Raw genomic sequence first — 19,928 nt, forward strand, 5'->3', positions numbered from 1 at the left:
TTTAGAACCAACCCCCCCTACAAAGGCAGGCTGCTGTACGAGAAGGAAGCAGGCAGACTCCAGGTGGTACTGTGTGCTTTGGAAGGGCCTCAGCCTGGAGCAGTTCTGTAGAGTCTCTTTCCATGAGTGTGATTTGCGATCAGCTTGGTGAACAAGACTCATTAGCCATCACTAATTGATTTTTCTCTTGTGCATTGGAGAGAAATTCATTCTGGCTGAAAATGGGTTGAACAGATTTTGCCCGTTTTCACGCTCCACTAGGATTGGTGAACACACCTGACTTTGCCCCTGCCCCCCAACACTGCGGGGAGATGGGAGACTGACTTTTTCACCTCTGCTCTGCCCGTCTGCTTTGTCTGCGGTCGTGTCACAGCCTGGTGCTAACAGAGGAATGGCACCCTGATCCTTTCCTGGCATGGAAACAGAACTCGTGTTCCTGCGTTGCTCCTCCTCCCCTCTTCTGCCCTCAGCTCTCCACTTCCTACTGCTCTTTATCCTGAAAACTTGATACCTTGAGGGTATAGGCCATAATGTGTTGTTTTACCTCCTGGAATGTGCTGTCTGGTGTATGTGAGGGTTTCAGTCCAAATGCTGCTATATATTTCTGTGCACTTAATGTAACCCGAAGAAGGGAGAATGAAGCATCAATACCAAAACGGGGGTGGGGAAGGACACTGGCTGACATAGACACTGTGGTCTGTGCTTTTCACTTTAGGATGTACAGCCAAGCTACAGTGCTATACATGACATGTGGCATCTGTTCAGTGGTGGAAACAATCTGACTTGCCCCAGTGTTACCTAAAATGCCTCTTGAATTTGACTTCTTTTTTGTCTCCTGTACAGTGGTCAAAGTTCAGAGTTGCCAACTTGTAATTACCTCTCTAATTCTTCTTTAAACTAGAGAGCAGGAATCCCAACTCATTCTAAGGAAGAGGAACTGGGTTTAGAAAGAAAGAAAGGTTTAGAAAGAAAGAGAACTTCAGGTGGGCTTTCAATCCCTAGATCCCTTGGGGAGTATCATCCTGCCTCCTTTCTAAGAAATCTGCAGATATTAATGAGGAAGAAGAGTTTGAAAATGGGGCATTTCTTTGTAGAAATGCAGGTTTTCTTTCCAGCTAAATGAAAATGTCTGATACATTCTGCACCTCATGAGCTGAGACTTCGTATGCAGGGAGGGGAGGACCTGTGAGGACATCTGGTCTACTAACAAGGCAAAGTACTTTACACTGTTGTGATCTCCCAAATTTTTTGTGAATGGTTTGTCATCTCCATCAGAGGGAATGGAATAATGACCCTTCCCTGCACTTTGATATGTCAGCCTCTGTTTTTTTAAATCTCAATAGTGCAAGCAAAGCTAGCATCATCTGAAGACCGACCCTGTACTTACTTGGACTCTGCTTCTTTTCCATACTGGGAACAACCAATATGGCTTTGGGAAGAGAAGGCACCTTGCTTCAGATTCTCCCCTGCCTTGTACCTTGCAGTCATTGCCAGACATGGAAGAGTGACCATTGGGCTGGCAGAAGAAACCGGATTTGCTCCTGTTTTGCACATGTTGGAATGACTGCAAGCAATAAGGAAGCCAGAAACTAGGTACTCCTGGCCCTTCCATTCAGGCCATTAGTCCAAACTGCTTTTAGCTCTTGTGAGTTTCAGCATCAAAATGTGCTGGCCAAAAACTCTAAAATCAGTTTGATAGCATTGTGACAAACAAAATGTGCTGTACAACTCAATACAGTTGAAATAAAATCTCTATATTAGTGCTGCTGTGTTTGGACCCATTCTTTAGTTTGTAGTGAATTCTTCTTGCACAGTGTTTCCCAGGCTGTTGTTACTTGCCACCTTTTCCTTTGATTTAAGGTATGTTAGGAATTTAATACCCCTTCTCACAAATAACGATCAAGGGTAGGACACAAAGTACACTATGCTGTGATCTTCTACTCTGAGGCCCTCTGCTCTCTTCCAAACAAACCTGCAGCTGCCCAGGATACCAGCCCCTTCCAGCCTCTCATAATGACTCGGTGAGGGATTTTTCTTTTCCAAGAGCTATGAGGCAGGATTCACTAGCTCTTCACCAACATCTTTATACCACTTTTTGCCTGGTAGGCTGTATGGATGTGTTCCTCTATGCAGGATGATGGATGGGGACTGTTGTGCTCAGTCAGCCTAATGTGCCAAGGGTGATGCAGGTAAGTTATAGTTTGTGGTGGAGCTGGAGAGAATCTTTCAGAAAGCCTGTCCTCAATTAAAAGCATCCATGGATCTTAGAATTGAGCAGATCCCTGGTAACCTACTCCTATAGTTCAGGTCAGCGTTCATGTCAGACAGATAATACCTAAATGCTTTGTTGTATTAGAAATGTTAGGAGCAAGATAGCATGTCACATTTAAAAATTAACCATTGCTCCTTAAACAGTCACACAAAAGAAGGTCATCTTTGGAGGCAATGTTGCTGAATATTAATCATGAATTCACAAGAAAGGGTAGTCTACTGATTAACTACAGACTCTGGTCTCAACAGTTCCAATGTCATCTTGATAGGCAGTGGAAGGCTGGCTGCTGGGACTGTTGTATGACCCTTTGGCTTTTCATCACCAGCTGGGACAATGCTTCAGCAGAATTTCCCCCTGTGCATTCCAAGCTCAATATAGGTATTTTGCTGGAGACACTCATGAGTTGCAATGTCAGGCTGGCTATGCCAGCAAAGGGCACTTAATGCTCATGATTATTGAGCACAGAACAAAGCATTATCACTTAAAGAATATAAAGCCATAATTTGCCAACACGTTCACCCTGAGGTAGTCTATATTTGCGCTGAAATGTGTCTAAACCCAGCACAAACAGTGAGATCAAAGCCTTCCCCTATCAGTGCGCTAACTGCCATGAACTCTTAGCAAATTAACAGCCGGAACTGCTTATGATGTACTATAATATCTCATCGGCCACTGAACAAAAAACCGATAGATTTAGGTGAAGTGAGAAGTCAGGTTAAGCTTGCGATGGCTGGTATTCAGCTGCTAAGCCATTAATAGATAGTGCTAAAACTGCAGGGGATGTGAAGAGACATGCTAAGCCTTGGTTATGAAAGAACAACTTCTGTGGCCTTGTGGACCCTGTGAGTGCTGAGCAGGAAGCGGGTTGAAGTGAGAGACACGGACAAGAAGGATGCAGGCTTTCTGAGGGTGCGTTTGATGTGTTTCCGTCCATTCAGTTTTCAGTGTAAGAGAAATAGTAGTACATTTCTCTCCCAAAATGCTAGCATTTTGTTCACTTTAGTTCTTTAGAACTTTAGTTCACTTCTGCAAAAATGAACTTGGGGCACTGCCATTTATTTGTGGTACCTTGGGTATCTTTTTATCTCCTAAATTGAAACTAATATGCCAAATTGTCCTTAGATAAAAGATGCTGCACACATTCTCCAGTATGTTTAAAATAATAATTAAAAAAAAAAAGCAGTTGCCCAAAGCAGCACACAACTTCAGTCTCACAAAGTTTAGGCCACTCACTCAACTTTACTCTCCCACCGAAGCACAGTTTTTACTGACGTGTTTGTGTGCAATTCTTTCTTACTGAATGCCCAGTCAGTTCTGAGTCCCTGTGTCAAACCTCTGCATTGAAAAGCCAGGTGCTGTGCTGCACTGACCCACACTAAGGGCCAGTGGCCAAGGGTAAGCCTTGGTTGGGGGTATTTACAAGCTTTGTATGTCCTGGGACAAACTATTAATTGTTGCAACTGCCACTGCTCTTTTGTGACTGTAGGCTGCAAATTGCTTCCTGTCACCTTCTAATAAAGTAATCATATTGTTCAAAAACAAGCTAGAAAATTTGGTATAGTGGCAAAGAACAATGTATCTTCACTCATGGTCAGAAATGCAAATTTCATTTAGATTTGCAGAAAGAGAATTTTTTTTTTAATGGCTGCAAAGACACTTGCTAAAGGAAAGCATTTGGCACAGCTGTGTCAGAAATAAAGACTGACGTGGCTGAACAGATTTAGGGTATACGCTGTGCAGAATATCTTCTTGGATGCACAGTAAGTAAAGTATTTGCTGAAATAGTTTACTTCAGTGGTATGGAAAGAAGGGGGGCATGCAGCATCACAGACTTGTAACAGGTGAGCATCTAAAGAGGAACAGATTCGACAGAGTATAGAACTGCAGTTCCCAATTAGTGATTGAATTGTGGAGACAGCATTAGTACTACCAGACACACAGCTGTGTGAAGGAAACTTGGGCCACGGGGAGGAGAGAACCTGTGCTGCCAGGTGGATTGTGTTCCTTACCTCTCTTCAGAGCCGGAGCATCATTGGGGAAGAAAGAGTGAATGCTGTAAGTCAGTGTGGGACTGGAAAGGTGACAAGGCAGGTGTTGAGTGAAGGGAGATAAAAGCGTGTATGTAGAGAGGAAGCAGCAGTAGGGCTGGCTGAAAAGGCTGGGCACTGTTGTCAGCTGACAATGTTACCTATAAATCCTGTGCAGTCCAACAGCTTTTGATCGAGCTACAACATTTCTTGCTAAAAAGCATTTCATTATTATTGATCCATTCCAAGTGAGAGGAAGCTTCCAGTGTTCCCCAGAATAAGTTGTTCTGGGGAGCCCCTGCGTGAAGTCTAAGGCACAAACAGTTCAGAGGCTGATCTACCAAGAGAGCTAAAGGGACTGTTACCTCTCTTATCATTATCAGGCTGGCTCGGACAGTCAAGTGTGCTGGCTGCCAGAAGCTGCAAAGCTGTTTCCTTCATGCTGTACCTCCTGCCACACCTGCTGTAAGACTATGTCTCATGTCATCTGGCATGAGTAGTGAGGCGCTGAAAGGTGCAAGCCATGGCTTTGCCAGGAGCATGCAGCACTCTGGATGCTGATGAAAAACATGATTCTGTCTTTAAAAAGTCATCTGTTTTGCAGCTACGGGCTCAGCTTCAAAGTACTGAAGTAAATGCTTAAAAGGGACCTATGCTTCTGGGCTTCAGTTTCAGGGTCTTTTTAGTTTTAGGGGCTCAGCCTCTACATTTCAGTTATGGGCTATGTATTGCTGGCTCTGACCTGAGTTATGGATGATATAATAAAAAATTCACCTATCCCACCATCAGGCAGTTGTAGTCTTCTTGCACTCCTGCACAGGGAGAGAGGAGAAGCCCTAAATTATTTCATTGAAGTAATGCAAAAGACAACCTCAGGAATGCTAAGAAAATGCTTTTGTGAGGTGGTCTCTTTTCCTTGATTTTTCAGGTTTGCATTCAGTATGCTTTACTTAGGTTTTGGCTGTTTACACTGAGCAACCATTACTTAATTCTTAAGAGAATAAATTATTACTGAGGAAATAAAAATGCAAAGCCTCTTGGGAAGATGGTGGCATGAGTTCACTAGAATTGCAGGCCATTAATTCCTTGGGTAAAGTGACATCCTTCTGTGGTGCAGGATTTTAGCTTTGACAATGCTGACAAAATTTCTGCTCCTTCCTGCTGTTGCTATTGACTCACTGACTCAGAATAATAATAAATGTGCTGAATCTGCCAAAGACAGGCAGAGATTGAGAGAAATAATCAGCCAGTCTACACCAATGCATGCAGCATGGGCATCAAACAGGAGGAGCTGGAAGCCCTTGTGCAGTAGGATGGCTATGACTTAGTCGCCATCACAGAAATATGGTGGGATGACTCCCATGACTGGAGTGCTGCATTGGATGGCTACAAGCTCTTCAGGAGGGATAGGCAAGGAATGAGAGGCAGTGGGTTGGCTCTGTATGTTAGGGAGAGTTTTGATTGTATAGAGCTCAACAACTGTGATGATGCCAAGTGCTTATGAGTAAGGATGAGGGCAAAGGCCAACAAGGCAGACGTCCTGCTGGGAGTCTGTTATAGACCACCCAACCGGGATGAAGAGGTAGATGAAGCATTCTGTAAGCGGCTGGCAGAAGTGTCACAATCACTAGCCCTTGTTCTCGTGGGGGACTTCAACTTGCTGGACGTCTGCTGGAAATACAACACAGCAGAGAGGAAACAGTCTAGGAGGTTCCTGGAGTGTGTGGAAGATAACTTTCTGACACAACTGGTAAGTGAGCCTGCCAGGGGAGGTGCCTCGCTTGACCTGCTGTTTACAAACAAAGAAGAATGCATGGGAAATGTTGTGGTCAGAGGCCATCTTGGGCTTAGCAACCATGATATGATAGTTTTCAATTCTTGGTGAAGTAAGGAGGAGGGCCTGCAAGACCACTACCACAGACTTCTGGAGGGCAGACTTTGGCCTCTTCAGGACACTGGTTGGGAAAGTCCCTTGGGAGGCAGTCCTGACGGGCAAAGGGGTCCAGGAAGGCTGAGTGTTCTTCAAGAAGGAAGTCTTAAAAGCACAGGAGCAGGCTGTCCCCATGTGCTGTAAGACGAACCAGCAGGGAAGACGACTGGCCTGGCTGAACAGGGAGCTTTTGCTGGGACTCGGGGGGAAAAAAGGAGAGTTTACCACCTTCGGAAGAAGGGGCAGGCAATTCAAGAAGAGTACAGGGATCTTGTTAGGTCATGCAGAGGGGAAATTAGAAAGGCAAAAGCCCAGCTAAAACTCAATCTGGCCACTGTTGTAAGAGATCATAAAAAATGTTTCTACAAATACATTAACAGCAAAAAGACAGCCAAGGAGAATCTCCATCCTTTACTGGATGCAGGGGGGAACATTGCCACTAAGGATGAGGAAAAGGCTGAGGTACTTAATGCCTTCTTTGCCTCTGTCTTTAATACCCAGACCAGTTATCCCCAGAGTATTCAGCCCCTGGAGCTCGAAGACAGGGACAGAGAGCAGAATGAAGCCCCCATAATCCAGGAGGAAGCAGTTAATGACCTGGACACTCACATGGGGCCGGATGGGATCCACCCAAGAGTACTGAGGGAGCTGGCGGGGGAGCTTCCCAAGCCACTCTCCATCATCTATCAGCAGTCCTGGTTAACAGGGGAGGTCCCAGATGACTGGAGGCTTGCCAATGTGACGCCCATCTACAAGAAGGGCTAGAAGGAGGATCCGGGGAGCTACAGGCCTGTCAGCCTGACCTTGGTGCCAGGGAAGATTATGGAGTGGTTCATCTCAAGTTCACTCAACAGGCATGTGCAGGTCAGCCAGGGGATCGGGCCCAGCCAGCATGGGTTCACGAAAGGCAGGTCCTGCTTGACCAAGCTGGTCTCCTTCTATGACCTGGTGACCCGCCTGGTGGATGAAGGAAAGGCTGTGGATGTCATTTACCTGGACTTTAGCAATGCCTTTGACACCATCTCCCACAGCATTCTCCTAATGAAGCTGGCAGCTTATGGCTTGGACGGGTGTAGTCTTCACTGGGTAAAGAACTGGTTGGGTGGCCGAGCCCAGAGAGTTGTGGGGAACGGAGTTAAGTCCAGTTGGCAGCTGGTCACAAGTGGTGTTCCCCAGGGCTCTGTTCTGTACTCCTCTTCCAATCCCTTCTAAACTCATTTTCTTTTCCCTTTTGTGAACTGCCAGTGAACTTCAAGCTGATACTTTCAAACATCTGCTCTAGCTTCATAATTTCTTTCATGACTGGTAATGATCAGTTCAAAGATCATCACCGTGTACATAAAGTTAGGATTATGCATCATATGTTTATCAGCACTGCATTTCTCCGATGCCCAGTGTTTTCCTCCATCAGTAAGTACCAGGAGGTAGATCTGCAGATCTTTACGGTGCTGTTGGTCCTGAAGAAGTTAGGATGCTCAGCAGAAATCATCACCTCGTTCACCACCCTCTTCTCACGATTATTACTCTGCGGGATTTAATTTAATTCCTTTTGTGAAACCCGACCCTTCAGCCCCGCTCTTCATTTCCTACCATTTGATCCCAGACCCAACCCAGGGAACACCCCCGGCCACAGCCCCCTCCAGCGCAGTGCTCCTCCATCCACAGGTGTGTGAGGCCGGGGTCCTAATGAGGACACACTTTCCCGACTCTACCGCGTTTTTAACCTCTTTCCACGGGTCCGGACTGGCGGCAGGGCGGCCACCCACGCTTTGTATCAGGATCTCCAGCCTGCCCGGGGACGCCTCCGGGCTGGCAGCGGGGCCGTTCCAAGCAGCAGATTTCACCCCCGGGTCTCAGCCACCCGCTCCTTCACGGGACCGATGTGAGCTGCCGGTGGCGCCGGGGCTGAGGAGGACTGCGGGGCTGAAGGGACCGGAGAGCCGCCGAAAGGACGGCGGGGCTGAGGGGGACTGGGGGCCGCTGAGGGGACGGCGGCGCTGAGGGGGACTGGATGCGGCTGAGGGGACGGCGGCGCTGAGGGGCGCTGTGGGGGCTGAGGGGAGGCGTCGGGGCTGAGGGGAGTGGGGGAGCTGAGGGGGATGGCGGGGGCTGAGGGGGATGGCGGGGGCTGAGGGGGATGGCGGGGGCTGAGGGGGATGGCGGGGGCTGAGGGGATGGCGGGGGCTGAGGGGGATGGCGGGGGCTGAGGGGAGTGGGGGAGCTGAGGGGAGTGGGGGAGCTGAGGGGGATGGCGGGGGCTGAGGGGGATGGCGGGGGCTGAGGGGAGTGGGGGAGCTGAGGGGGATGGCGGGGGCTGAGGGGAGTCGGGGAGCTGAGGGGGATGGCGGGGGCTGAGGGGGATGGCGGGGGCTGAGGGGGATGGCAGGAGCTGAGGGGGATGGCAGGAGCTGAGGGGATGGCGGAGGCTGAGGGGATGGCGGAGGCTGAGGGGGATAGCGGGGGAGCTGAGGGGGATAGCGGGGGAGCTGAGGGGGATAGTGGGGGAGCTGAGGGGATGGCGGGGGCTGAGGGGAGTGGGGGAGCTGAGGGGGATGGCGGGGGCTGAGGGGAGTGGGGGAGCTGAGGGGGATGGCGGGGGCTGAGGGGAGTGGGGGAGCTGAGGGGAGTGGGGGAGCTGAGGGGGATGGCGGGGGCTGAGGGGGATGGCAGGAGCTGAGGGGGATGGCGGAGGCTGAGGGGATGGCGGAGGCTGAGGGGAGTGGGGGAGCTGAGGGGGATAGTGGGGGAGCTGAGGGGATGGCGGGGGCTGAGGGGAGTGGGGGAGCTGAGGGGGATGGCGGAGGCTGAGGGGAGTGGGGGAGCTGAGGGGGATGGCGGGGGCTGAGGGGAGTGGGGGAGCTGAGGGGATGGCGGGGGCTGAGGGGACTCGGGAGCTGAGGGGATGGCGGGGCTGCGGCGGGCACCGGTGCTGAGGGGATGGAGGGGGCCGCGGGCCGCGCGTCGTGAGCCGGGCACGTGCCGGGCGGCGCGCGGGCCGGCCCCGGCGCTGGGGGGTGGGGCGGTCCTCGCGCGGCGCCGGCCGTTGGAGCGCGAGCGGCCTCTGCGTCCTTCCGCCCCCGCCGCCATGGAGGAGCCGCGGCTGCCCGCCCCCATCAACCCCAACAACTTCCCGGCCAAGCTGTGGTGGCTGGTGAACAGCCCGCGTTTCTGCTCCATCCGCTGGGACGCCCGCGGTGAGGGGCTGCTCATCGACCAGCCGCTCTTCGAGTACGAGCTGCTGGGTGCAGGGCCGAGCTGCACCGCGGGGCCGGCTGGCGATGGGGCGGCGGGAGCCGCTGACCTCTTCAAGACCAAGAACTTCACCAGCTTCATCCGACAGCTCAACCTCTACGGCTTCCGCAAGGTGGTGATGGAGCCGGCGGGCAGCGTGGCAGGGCCTGGGTCGGGCCCGGGGGGTGGCAATGGCGATGGCGGCAGCTCCGCCGGGCCCCTGCATCACTTCCACAGCCCCCATTTTCGCCGCGACCGTCCCGACCTCCTGGTCCACCTGAAGCGCCTGACAAGTGCCAACAAGGCGAAGCTGGCAGCTGGCCTGGAGGTAACCAGCCGCCCGCCCAACCGCTTCCAGCGGCTGCTCGGCACATCGCTGCATGGGGACCCGCTGCTGCCGCCCTCGATGCTTGGCAAGGCTGACAGGCCTGGTGAGGTGGGGTGGGCCATGCGGGGATGTGGTGGGTTTGAGAAGTGCTGGGTGGCATGGGGTTTGAAAATCGGCACTCCCCTGAGGGAGGAGGGTTACCTGTCCTTGCTGGTGGCTGCTCAGTTCACCCGGTGTAGAAAAACGGTTGTTATTCATGCAGGTAGATCTGCTGCCAGGAAGCATGGGTAATGTGGTTCACATGTGTTTCAGCCTGCCTGTAGACTACAATACAGTCCCTGTTGTGGACTACACTAAGAACACCCTCTCCCAATCTCTGTGGAGGTGGCGCAGCTCTACCAGATGAACGTTACTCCTCCCTGCCCATCAGTAGGGATGCTTAATAAGCTCTCATTGAATCTGTGTGAAATGATGGGTTATGTGAAGTGACAACTAGAGCATCCTGCTGGTTTTGTGCAAAGGAGAAAAGACCTGGTAGTAAGATTTCTGTCAGTTGTCTCCTGAAAAAGAATTGCAAGCTAGATAGATAGTTCTTAAAGAGGATTGAATGAGTAGGTGAGAGCGAAATAGAAAATTATATTGTTGACAAGCCCCAGAACATGTTTTCTTTCTTTCTTTCTAACCCTCGTTGAGAATCCTCAGTCCTCCTGAGTTTTCCAGGACAAGTCTGAGCTCTCAGAGGATTATTCCACAAATTCTATGTAAGCTTGAGAGCATTGTAGTTGTTGCTGTGTAAGGAAGATGTGAATATCTTGTTTTGCAATGCTCTTAGTCTGATCAAACTGTGGACTGCCACCGGAAGAGCAGTCCTGCTTCCCATTCCCTTGGTCACGTGTTAACCATCATCTTCCTTGCAGCTGATACAGCAACTGTGTTGGTTCAGCACAATGATCTGAGGAGATGACTTGAGTGGCCTGTTTGCAGCTGGCTGTCAGGCCAGGGTGATGCACCACGTAGGTGCAGAGCTGTAAGGCATGGTGCAGGAGAGGTGGCAGGACTGTGTGACCAGAGGGGAGAAGCAGTTGGTGGTACTGCTTCTGGCAGCACCAGCCTGCATTGAGCACAGAGTAGGCTATCATGATAGTTATCCTTGGTTACTGTTTCACAGTAGGAATTGTCACATAATTCATGTGGTGTTTTCTAGGATGTGTGTGGCACTACACCTGTAATACCGAGAAAACAAAATGAAGCATTTGAGAAGGGAAGGAATTTACTTCAATACCAAGTCCAGGAAGCATTTAAATTAAAGATTTGGTGTCAACATTGTTCAGACTAAGATGAGTCATTACAGACTTCTTGAATAAAATCTGGTCTGACTGATGTAATGCAGGCCATTGGCAGAGTAAATGCTAAGAAGGACAGAGGCTTTTAATGTTTTGGCCTCTGTTCTTATGGGTGCAGTTTTAGAGAGCTTTTGGTCTGGGAGTCTCAGTTTCTAGAAAGAGAGAATGAGGAAAACATCGGGTTTTATACACAGTCGAGTTCTGAGGTTGACAATTTACTGTGTGCTCTGTACTGACTATTTAGGGGCATGTCTTTGCTGTAAATGTGAGGTAATTCTATAGATAAAAGATATTTTTGTTTGCAAAGCATCAGTCTGTTCCAAATGTCTTGCAACATCTAACTCTGTTAAACGTCTAGGGACAATTGCTGTAAAGCAACTGGTGCTTTGTAACTAGGCATCCTGTGGTGTCTTGTTTATGTGTTAAAACTAGATAACCTTAATTTCCCTATCGAAAGGTAAAATATAAACAAAGGAATTCTCATACCTCTGTTCATTCTCTGTTTATATATGGTAGAAATACTGAACAGGAAATAAACAGTCCTATACATTAACTCTTAATAAATTTTCAGGGCCAGGTGGTATTTATTTAGTGATTCTTAATGATTTAGTATGAACTTGCAGAATAATGACTGTATGTTACCCATTTCTTGAATTAGTTCCCATCAGAGGAGTGAAAGAGGTAAATGTGAGGCTATTTTTTTAAAAAGTCCTTTAGAGCAAGAATTGGGAACTACAGGTCTGAGAAAGGGTTTACCTACAAGCCAGGCTATTGGCATAAACTATTCTGAAACTTACAATTAGCATGGCTATATCAACACTGTGGAAAAGTCACAAATGCAGTAGTTTTTAGGAATTCGATGAGGATAGGCGTTCTCAGTGTTATTGTTACTGTTTCAACAAAGTCACCAAAACCTCTAATAGAAATCAAGCTATCACGGTATAAGAGCAAATACCATTTCATGAAATAATAACTAAGAGAAGAATAAAAGGAATATCTAGGAAATAACAAAATGGCAACATTTGGCAATATGGCAATATTTTAGTCTAAACTGAACTAGTTGAGCTGACTGGAAAAAAGTTGGCTTTGAATTTTTTTTCTTGACAAATTAAATGACTTGTCATAAAGTACTTTCAAAGTCACTTGGAGGATTTTGACATTGCCCTTCGCTCAGCTGTCTGTGTGCTGTCAGCACTGGAGTTTGGTAAAGTCTTGCTTTATGATTTCCTTTTTTTTTTTTTAAATGTATTTTCTGATTTAACACACAGTACTTTCTAAATTACTTTGGTTTAGTAAGTTACTATGCGTTTTGATTTATAGCACATTTCTAAATACTGATAGCTTGTTACTGCAAGTTTAAGGAGATTGAATGCTATATAGACAGCTGTGTGCTGGCACTGCACTAATATGCCAATGCAGCAGTTACTGTATGTTCAGGTGTAAGAATACAGTCTGTTTCTGGATTAAGTATATTGCAGCAAAGAGAGTCTTCCCAAATAATGTTGTAGAGCTACATTGCAGCAAAGGTAGTCTTCCCAAACAATGTTGTAGAGCCTTGGCTCCTCATTTGTCTTTCATTGCCTGTGAAAACTCGTTTCCTTAACACTTGTTTCACTTTATTTTGTACCCACTGCAGGACTGCTGGCTGTAGGACAGTTTCATCAACCTTATCATCGAGACAGTTTCTTTCCTTACTCCTACATATCGACCTCATCCCAGAACCATGGCACTTTACCGACAAAAAGTTTAGATCACACTTCAGTCCCTTCCAGAACATGGCAGGGTTCTCTTGGGTTGCTTCCAGGGCATGGGGCTTCCCCAGCTTTTCCAGATAAAGGGGCTGCCTTTCCGGTACTCCAGAGGTTTCCAACAGAGGTCACGTACACACTCCAGCCTGTTGCCTCTCCTCTGCCGCTTCAGCAAGGGTCTCAAACTATTGCCACTTCCCTTCCACAATACAGCAGCTACGCATCTTCAATGCAGTACTCACAAGCCCACTATCCAACAGGTATGAAAAAAATTTCTGCACTTGCTTTTCAAAAAGGTATTTAAATGTGATACTTTTAAATACTTTTCTACGATGCTTTGTCATGTGTATATCTCAGGTGAGAATTAGACAGAAAGTGTAAAGTCTAAAAGGAAGAGACGCCTTTAAAAGCAAAAAGTTTTTCTGTTTGGTATTCCTGTCCTTCCTCCAGATTTTGACCATCCCCTGGTGATTTTCCTGATACCTTCTCTGTTGAGGTTAAAGGGTGAGGAGAAAAACATTTGTCCACAACTAGTCAGTGTTAGGCTAACTTTAATTTGTTTTTAATTAAGCAAAACTAGGACAATGATACTAAAGCACTGAGAACTTGTTGAAAAGTAGTATACTAGTCCTTGGTCTCATGTTTTTCCAGGTTACATTTTTAAAGTCAAAGATCGGTCAAAAGTATTGTGTAGAATATTTCATTCTGCTCATACTATTTCCATATCTTAATTTTTTTTCTTGCTTAGCTTTTTTATGTTGTATTTCTTTTTATGCACTGAAGACTAGAAAGTATAAAGTCTTGACTCCTTTCTTTTGTCTAAAATGTTTCTGCTAAAATTTTCAGTCTCACTTAAGTGTTTTTATTCTTCAGAGGAGAAGTTAAAGCAAATTATTGTTCTTTTCCTTGCCCTTACCGTAAATTGGAAAAATCACATGATAGGTTATTTTTCTGGGGGTGGTGATGTGGTTTGTTTGTTTTTTTTTTTTTTAAATTTCCCTAAAACTTTTGAAACTGAGAACATAGTAACTCTTTCCTTGAACAAACTAAAGCTCAGCTGCTATTTTTTCCTTCTGCCTGTTCCTCCCTTGGCAGCTGCACCTTCACTAAGATAGATATCCCTATTTAGAAATCCTACATGTGGTGGCTGCTGTCTTTGTCCAAGTACACAGTGAAATCACTCTTTTGTGTGTGTCTTCTGAGACCTCTGCTGAGAACGTTTCAGACAATAATCACTAGTTTCCATAACATCATTTTTGTAAAGGAAGGATTCTGAGGAGCTAGGCATTTCTTGTGGACACTCTTAAATGTTTAAGAGACAGGCAACTTTTGCCAAATACTCCTTGCCCTGTGCTACTTACAAAGATTACCTACTTACAGAGATCACTGCGGTGGCTAGAGTCTGCATTACCAGCTGCAAACTATTAAGTCTCCTCCCAGGAGCAGGGTGTCCTGAGAATCATAGAATCATGGAATGGTTTGGGCTGGAAGGGACCTTAAAGATCAACTAGTTCCAGCCTCCTGCCATGGGTAGGGAACCTTCCACTAGGTCAGGTTGCTCAAAGCCTCACCCAGAATACCTGCTTAAGGTAGGAGATGGTCCCTCTTCATAGAATCATAGAATCATAGAATCATCTAGGTTGGAAAAGACCTTTAAGATCATCCAGTCCAACCACCAACCTACACCACCAAGCCCACTCTAGACCAATCAAGGGTAGACCAGACTAAACCATATCCCGAAGTGCCACATCTACCCGTTTTTTAAACGCCTCCAGGGATGGGGACTCCACCACCTCTCTGGGCAGCCTGTTCCAATGCCTGACCACCCTTTCCGTAAAGAAATTTTTCCTAATTTCCAGTCTAAACCTCCCCTGGCGCAGCTTAAGCCCATTTCCTCTTGTCCTATCGCTAGCTACTTGGGAGAAGAGACCAACACCCACCTCACTCCAACCTCCTTTCAGGTAGTTGTAGAGAGCGATAAGGTCTCCCCTCAGCCTCCTCTTTTCCAGGCTAAACAACCCCAGTTCCCTCAGCCGCTCCTCATAAGGCCTGTGCTCCAGACCCTTCACCAGCTTCGTTGCCCGCCTCTGAACACGCTCCAGCACCTCAATGTCTTTCTTGTAGTGAGGGGCCCAAAACTGGACACAGTATTCCAGGTGCGGCCTCACCAGCGCCGAGTACAGGGAGACAATCACCTCCCTGCTCCTGCTGGCCACAGCATTCCTGATACAAGCCAGGATGCTGTTGGCCTTCTTGGCCACCTGGGCACACTGCTGGCTCATGTTCAGCCGGCTATCTACTAACACCCCCAGGTCCTTTTCGGCCAGGCAGCTTTCCAGCCACTCCTCCCCAAGCCTGTAGCGTTGCATGGGGTTGTTGTGACCGAAGTGCAGGACCCGGCACTTGGCCTTGTTGAACCTCATACAGTTGGCCACGGCCCATCGATCCAGTCTGTCCAGGTCCCTCTGCAGGGCCATCCTACCCTCGAGCAGATCGACACTCCCACCCAATTTGGTGTCGTCTGCAAACTTACTGAGGGTGCACTCGATCCCCTCATCCAGATCATTGATAAAGATATTGAACAAGACTGGCCCTAAAACAGAGCCCTGTTTCTGTCGGTTACAGAGCATAGGCTGAAATTCATCATAGTGAATTTTAGATGTCTGTATCTCAACTAGTCCCCCAGACCTCTTCTGTAGTCAAGGGAAGGAAGTGGGCATCTCTAGGGTGCGATTCGTACAGAGTTTGTCTTGGGGTGAGATTACTCATGTCCTGGAAGTGCCCATTTTGCAGTACTAACTGTAGAGGAGTTGAGGGAGACTAGCATAGATTTAGACATGAATATGTAGATCTCTAACTGGATGACGCTAGTCTCTCTCACTGGAGTTATAAAAGTTTAAAGAATAAATGGGCTATGTTGTACAGGTGAAATCATCTGTGGCAGGAGGTGGCAGGGAGAGCATGATGAAAGCATACCAAATTTTGCAAGGTACAAAAATTAAGGTGTAATTCAAACTAAAATGGAGAAACTTATGGAATCTGAGCTTTTTGAAAACTCCAATGAATTCATTAGTACTTCTGAGAAGATATGTTTGACAGTTCACTAGAGAATCTTTTAATTTTCACTGTCACTTAGGACTGTTGCAGTGTTTTTACTTCTGTTCCTGTGTATCTCTTAATCTCTCTGCTATCCTTTCTTCTGTATATTATAACATACAAAATGCTGAAAGCTTATTTCTTCATAAGTCCACATGAAAAAGTCTGTTTTCCTTCATCTTGGGAGCACAGCACCAAGATTAGCTTATTTGGAAAGTGATAGTTAATCTTAAAATACGTATGTCATAAGTGAGGGGACTAAAGAATGTATGTTCAATCTTATTCTTGACTCTTTTCATTTAACTTTTGAAGTCCCATTAAATTAAATCAAAGTAGAACTTTGTCAAAAGATTTCTTTTTATGTATATCAGACTTGTTTGTTAACTTCAACAACAAAAAGATTTCCCTGGTTTTTCATTATGATTCTTATTGAAAGGGCAGTAAAATAAAAGATGCTCATCTGGATCTTTTTTCCCTGCTAGCATTAGACCGTAATTATTTTAAGGATTTAGTTCTGTTTGCTTTCAACTATCTGCAAAACCTTTGATAGTAGTAGGATTGCATCAAAGAAATGCAGGGAAGCTTTATTATCAGAAAGTATCCTAATAATGAAAAATCAGTCAAGGAGATTATGTGAGAAATGTTAGTTATTGGTGCCACATGACATTGCAAGTCCAATCATGCCTTTTGAATATATCTGTGGCTGTAGAGTTCATTTACATATGATAACCTTTCTCGTGAGTGGTAGCTTAGGAGTAGTCATGTTATTCTGAATGATACACCCTCTGTTAAGGTAAATAATTTTCTTTGTATGTAAGACTCAATATTCACATGGTCAAAGTGGCTTCTTAAAATAAATAAGCAGCTGAAAACATCTGTTTTAACAGAGCATGAATAGCACCATGTTTTCCCTTGAGAAAAGCAGACTAGATGCATTAGTAATGCACTTGTAAAACTAGTTGTAGGACTCATCTTACCTAAGATTCATCTGAATGTATAATAGTTAGTTGTATATGCCTGGGCTTGTCATCTAGATTACATATATAGTCAGTAGAGAGAAACAGGCACCTCCCAGAGTTTGAGTCATTCCAACTTTCTTAGACATATGTCTTGGAAGACAATTTTCTGATGAGCCTATTTGTTCACTGACTGTGCAAGAGTCGACAACTGCTACACATCTGAGTCTATGTAGCAGTAAGGCAATTAATCCCACCTAAATGTCTAAGTTCAAACAACGTCGTCTTTCCCATTTTCCCTTATTGAAGAGACCTTGGATATCATCTTCATTTTCATCAGTCTTTTGGCTGGTAAAGGATTGGAGCTTGCATAGTTTTTGTATTCAGACCCATTCTGATTTGTTCATTGATCTGGCAGGAACAGGCACAGCTGCATTCCTTAATTTCCTGTGCAGCTTTGAGTACTGTTGACCCAGTTGTCTGATGAGTAACTAGCTTCTCTTGGGCATAACTTTTGGACCTGACATGGTAAGTTCACACTGAAAGGATGGTCTTAAGGTTCTTCCTTGGTATTTCCAAGTGGAAAATTTCTCGAGTGCAATAGAAGATGCTGGAGAATGTCAGTCTCCTGCCCCTTGGCCCAGCTGAGCTGATGATAATGCTTATTAATGTCTGTTGCTGTCTCGAATGCATAGAGATGATACATGCGTTTCTTCAGTTTCCAACAGATCTTTGGAGAAATTATGGTGGTTGTTCAAGCTTGGAAAAGATCTGCTGCTGATCGTATTTGGTTTGCATTTATTTTGGGGCTTTCAGCTTTCCTGAGCTTGCATGTAGGATTGGAACCTGTAAAAAGCATGCAGTACAAATGTGTACACATTGAACTGTAAGCATGGAGCTTTTTTTAATGTTCTTGGATTTTATTTACATTTAGGTTCTAACTTCCAGATACATTTCACAAGATAATATCTTTGCTAAAACCATGGCTGAGCTCAAGCATAGCTGTCTGTGTCTATGCTACTGTATTAGACTTTGCCAGGAAAAGTTCTTGGGTGTCTTGATCAGCTAAATCATTAGATTGTTAGCCTGGTTGGCACTCTCCCCCAAAAGTGCTGTGCTTGGTTCAGCAGTTGGCATGGGCTTGGGACCGCTCCCAGCAGGCTGTTTGGATGTGGCTGTTTTGACTTGGAAGAGTAAGAGATTTTAGTAGTATTAACAGACTGTGCCAGAGAATGGATCTAGATGCATTTAGTTTACTGGTAGAGCTGTAGCCTTCATGTCTTCAGCAAAGATTATGATTGATTTGCTCTTCTCTATTGAAACTTTGAGAGCCTACAAAATAATATTATCTCAAGAGGAGGAAGATGTATATAAGAATGTGGTGTAAATATTGTCATCTCTTCAGCTAAATTTCACGTGCTTATTTTTATACAATTCATCCCTTTTTCCAGTGTTGAGAAAACAGGATTCAGTGAATGCCTCAATAATTCTCTAATGAATAGTTCTCTGCTTTGGAGATAAGAATACTAGCCTTGATCAGACCAAATGTCCATATAGCTCATCATTTCCTCTGACAGTAATGCTCAAGGAGGAGTGCAGGAGTAGAGCAAGCGTGGACCGATGCTTTTCCATACTCCAACAGTGTGGGCTCAGGGAATTAATAAACTGTAACACAAGTTGTATTTAATATCCCTCAGTGGATTTCACTTCCATGAACTTGTCTGTTTCTCTCAACCAATGTAGACTTGTGACAACATCTGTGACAAAGACTTTATTTCTCATGTTAATTGCATTTTGTGCAAAGAGTCACCTTTTCTTGCCTCTTTTCACCCTACTGCATATTCATTAATTCTCCATTTGTTTTTTATGTGAATGTGTCTATATCCATATCCCTCTCACTGCACCACTCATTTTTTTAAACACTTGTATTTTAGTTCCTTCAGTTGCATTTTCTCTAGAAAGGAGAGTCCTGGCCCACTTAGCTGTTCTTTCAGGAAAGTGTTCTTTACATCATCCATGTTGCCTTCCCTGTAACCTGTTCTGTTCTTGTCTTACTGAGATGTAGAGTCCGAAAATATACACAGTGGTCAAAGTATGGGTGAATGATGGATTTATACAGTGGAGTAATAATGTACCTATTTCATCCTCTGTTCCCTTTTGTATTATTTCCTAACAATCTGATTGTTTCATTTGTGACTTCGGAGGTCTTTTTGACAGCTGCTGCATGTCAAGCTAATGTCTTCCTGACACTATCTATTATAAAACCAAGATCTAGTTCCTGATTATTGATTGACAACTGAGAACCCATCATTTTCTGTGTGAAATTAGTTGATTTTTCCTGAGTGTAGAGCTTTATCTGGTGGGTGGTGGCTCTGGGAAACTCATAAGGGTTTTTTTTTTCTTGCATCTTTATAGGTGACTGCTCTTTTCTGACATGAATAACCTGGTATTATCAGCAAGCATCACCTCACTGCTCACTCACTCAATTTTTGAAGTACTTTATTAAAATGATGAGCAGCATGAGTTCCAGTGCCGGTCCTTGGGGACCTCCCCTGGTGACCTCACTTACCAGTAAAAAGTGATTGTTTATTCCTGTCTTCTGTGTTGTATCTTTAAAACAGATTATTTTTTAAATGTACAGCCTTCCCTCTCATGCTGTTGTTGCTCAGTTTTTGTAAGAGTTTCTGATGATGACTTTGTTAAAAGCTTTTTGGAAATCTAAATATCATATCAGCAAGATCACAGTTATCCATGTTTGTTTACTTACTGGAGGCCTTTCAAAAGGGCAATGAAGGGTGACTTCTTCAACAAAAAGAAGTCTTAATTGACTTCTCTCTATTATATATTATCCAGTGTCAACTAATTCTCTATTCCATTGTATTTCCTTCTAATTTTTCTTATTCAGCTGTCAGATTTATAACTTGTATTTGCTTATAAATTTTTTGTTAACATACTTCTAAATAACTTCCTTTAGAAGTATTGATTTCTTTGCTCAAT

The 19,928-nt window shown here is 45.6% G+C and overlaps 1 protein-coding gene across 1 annotated transcript in view; it reads left to right on the forward strand.

The window, feature by feature from the left end:
* Positions 1-9,314: 9,314 nt before the first annotated feature.
* HSF5 (heat shock transcription factor 5) overlaps positions 9,315-19,928 on the forward strand; it is a 28,957-nt gene continuing 18,343 nt past the window's right edge. Inside the window, exons 1-2 of the mRNA XM_075720265.1 lie at positions 9,315-9,891; positions 12,768-13,139. Of these exons, the coding sequence (XP_075576380.1) occupies positions 9,315-9,891; positions 12,768-13,139 (949 nt within the window). The remainder of the gene's footprint in view (positions 9,892-12,767; positions 13,140-19,928) is intronic.

This window comes from Pelecanus crispus, chromosome 12 (genome assembly GCF_030463565.1).
Source record: "Pelecanus crispus isolate bPelCri1 chromosome 12, bPelCri1.pri, whole genome shotgun sequence".
Lineage (NCBI taxonomy): Eukaryota > Metazoa > Chordata > Aves > Pelecaniformes > Pelecanidae > Pelecanus > Pelecanus crispus.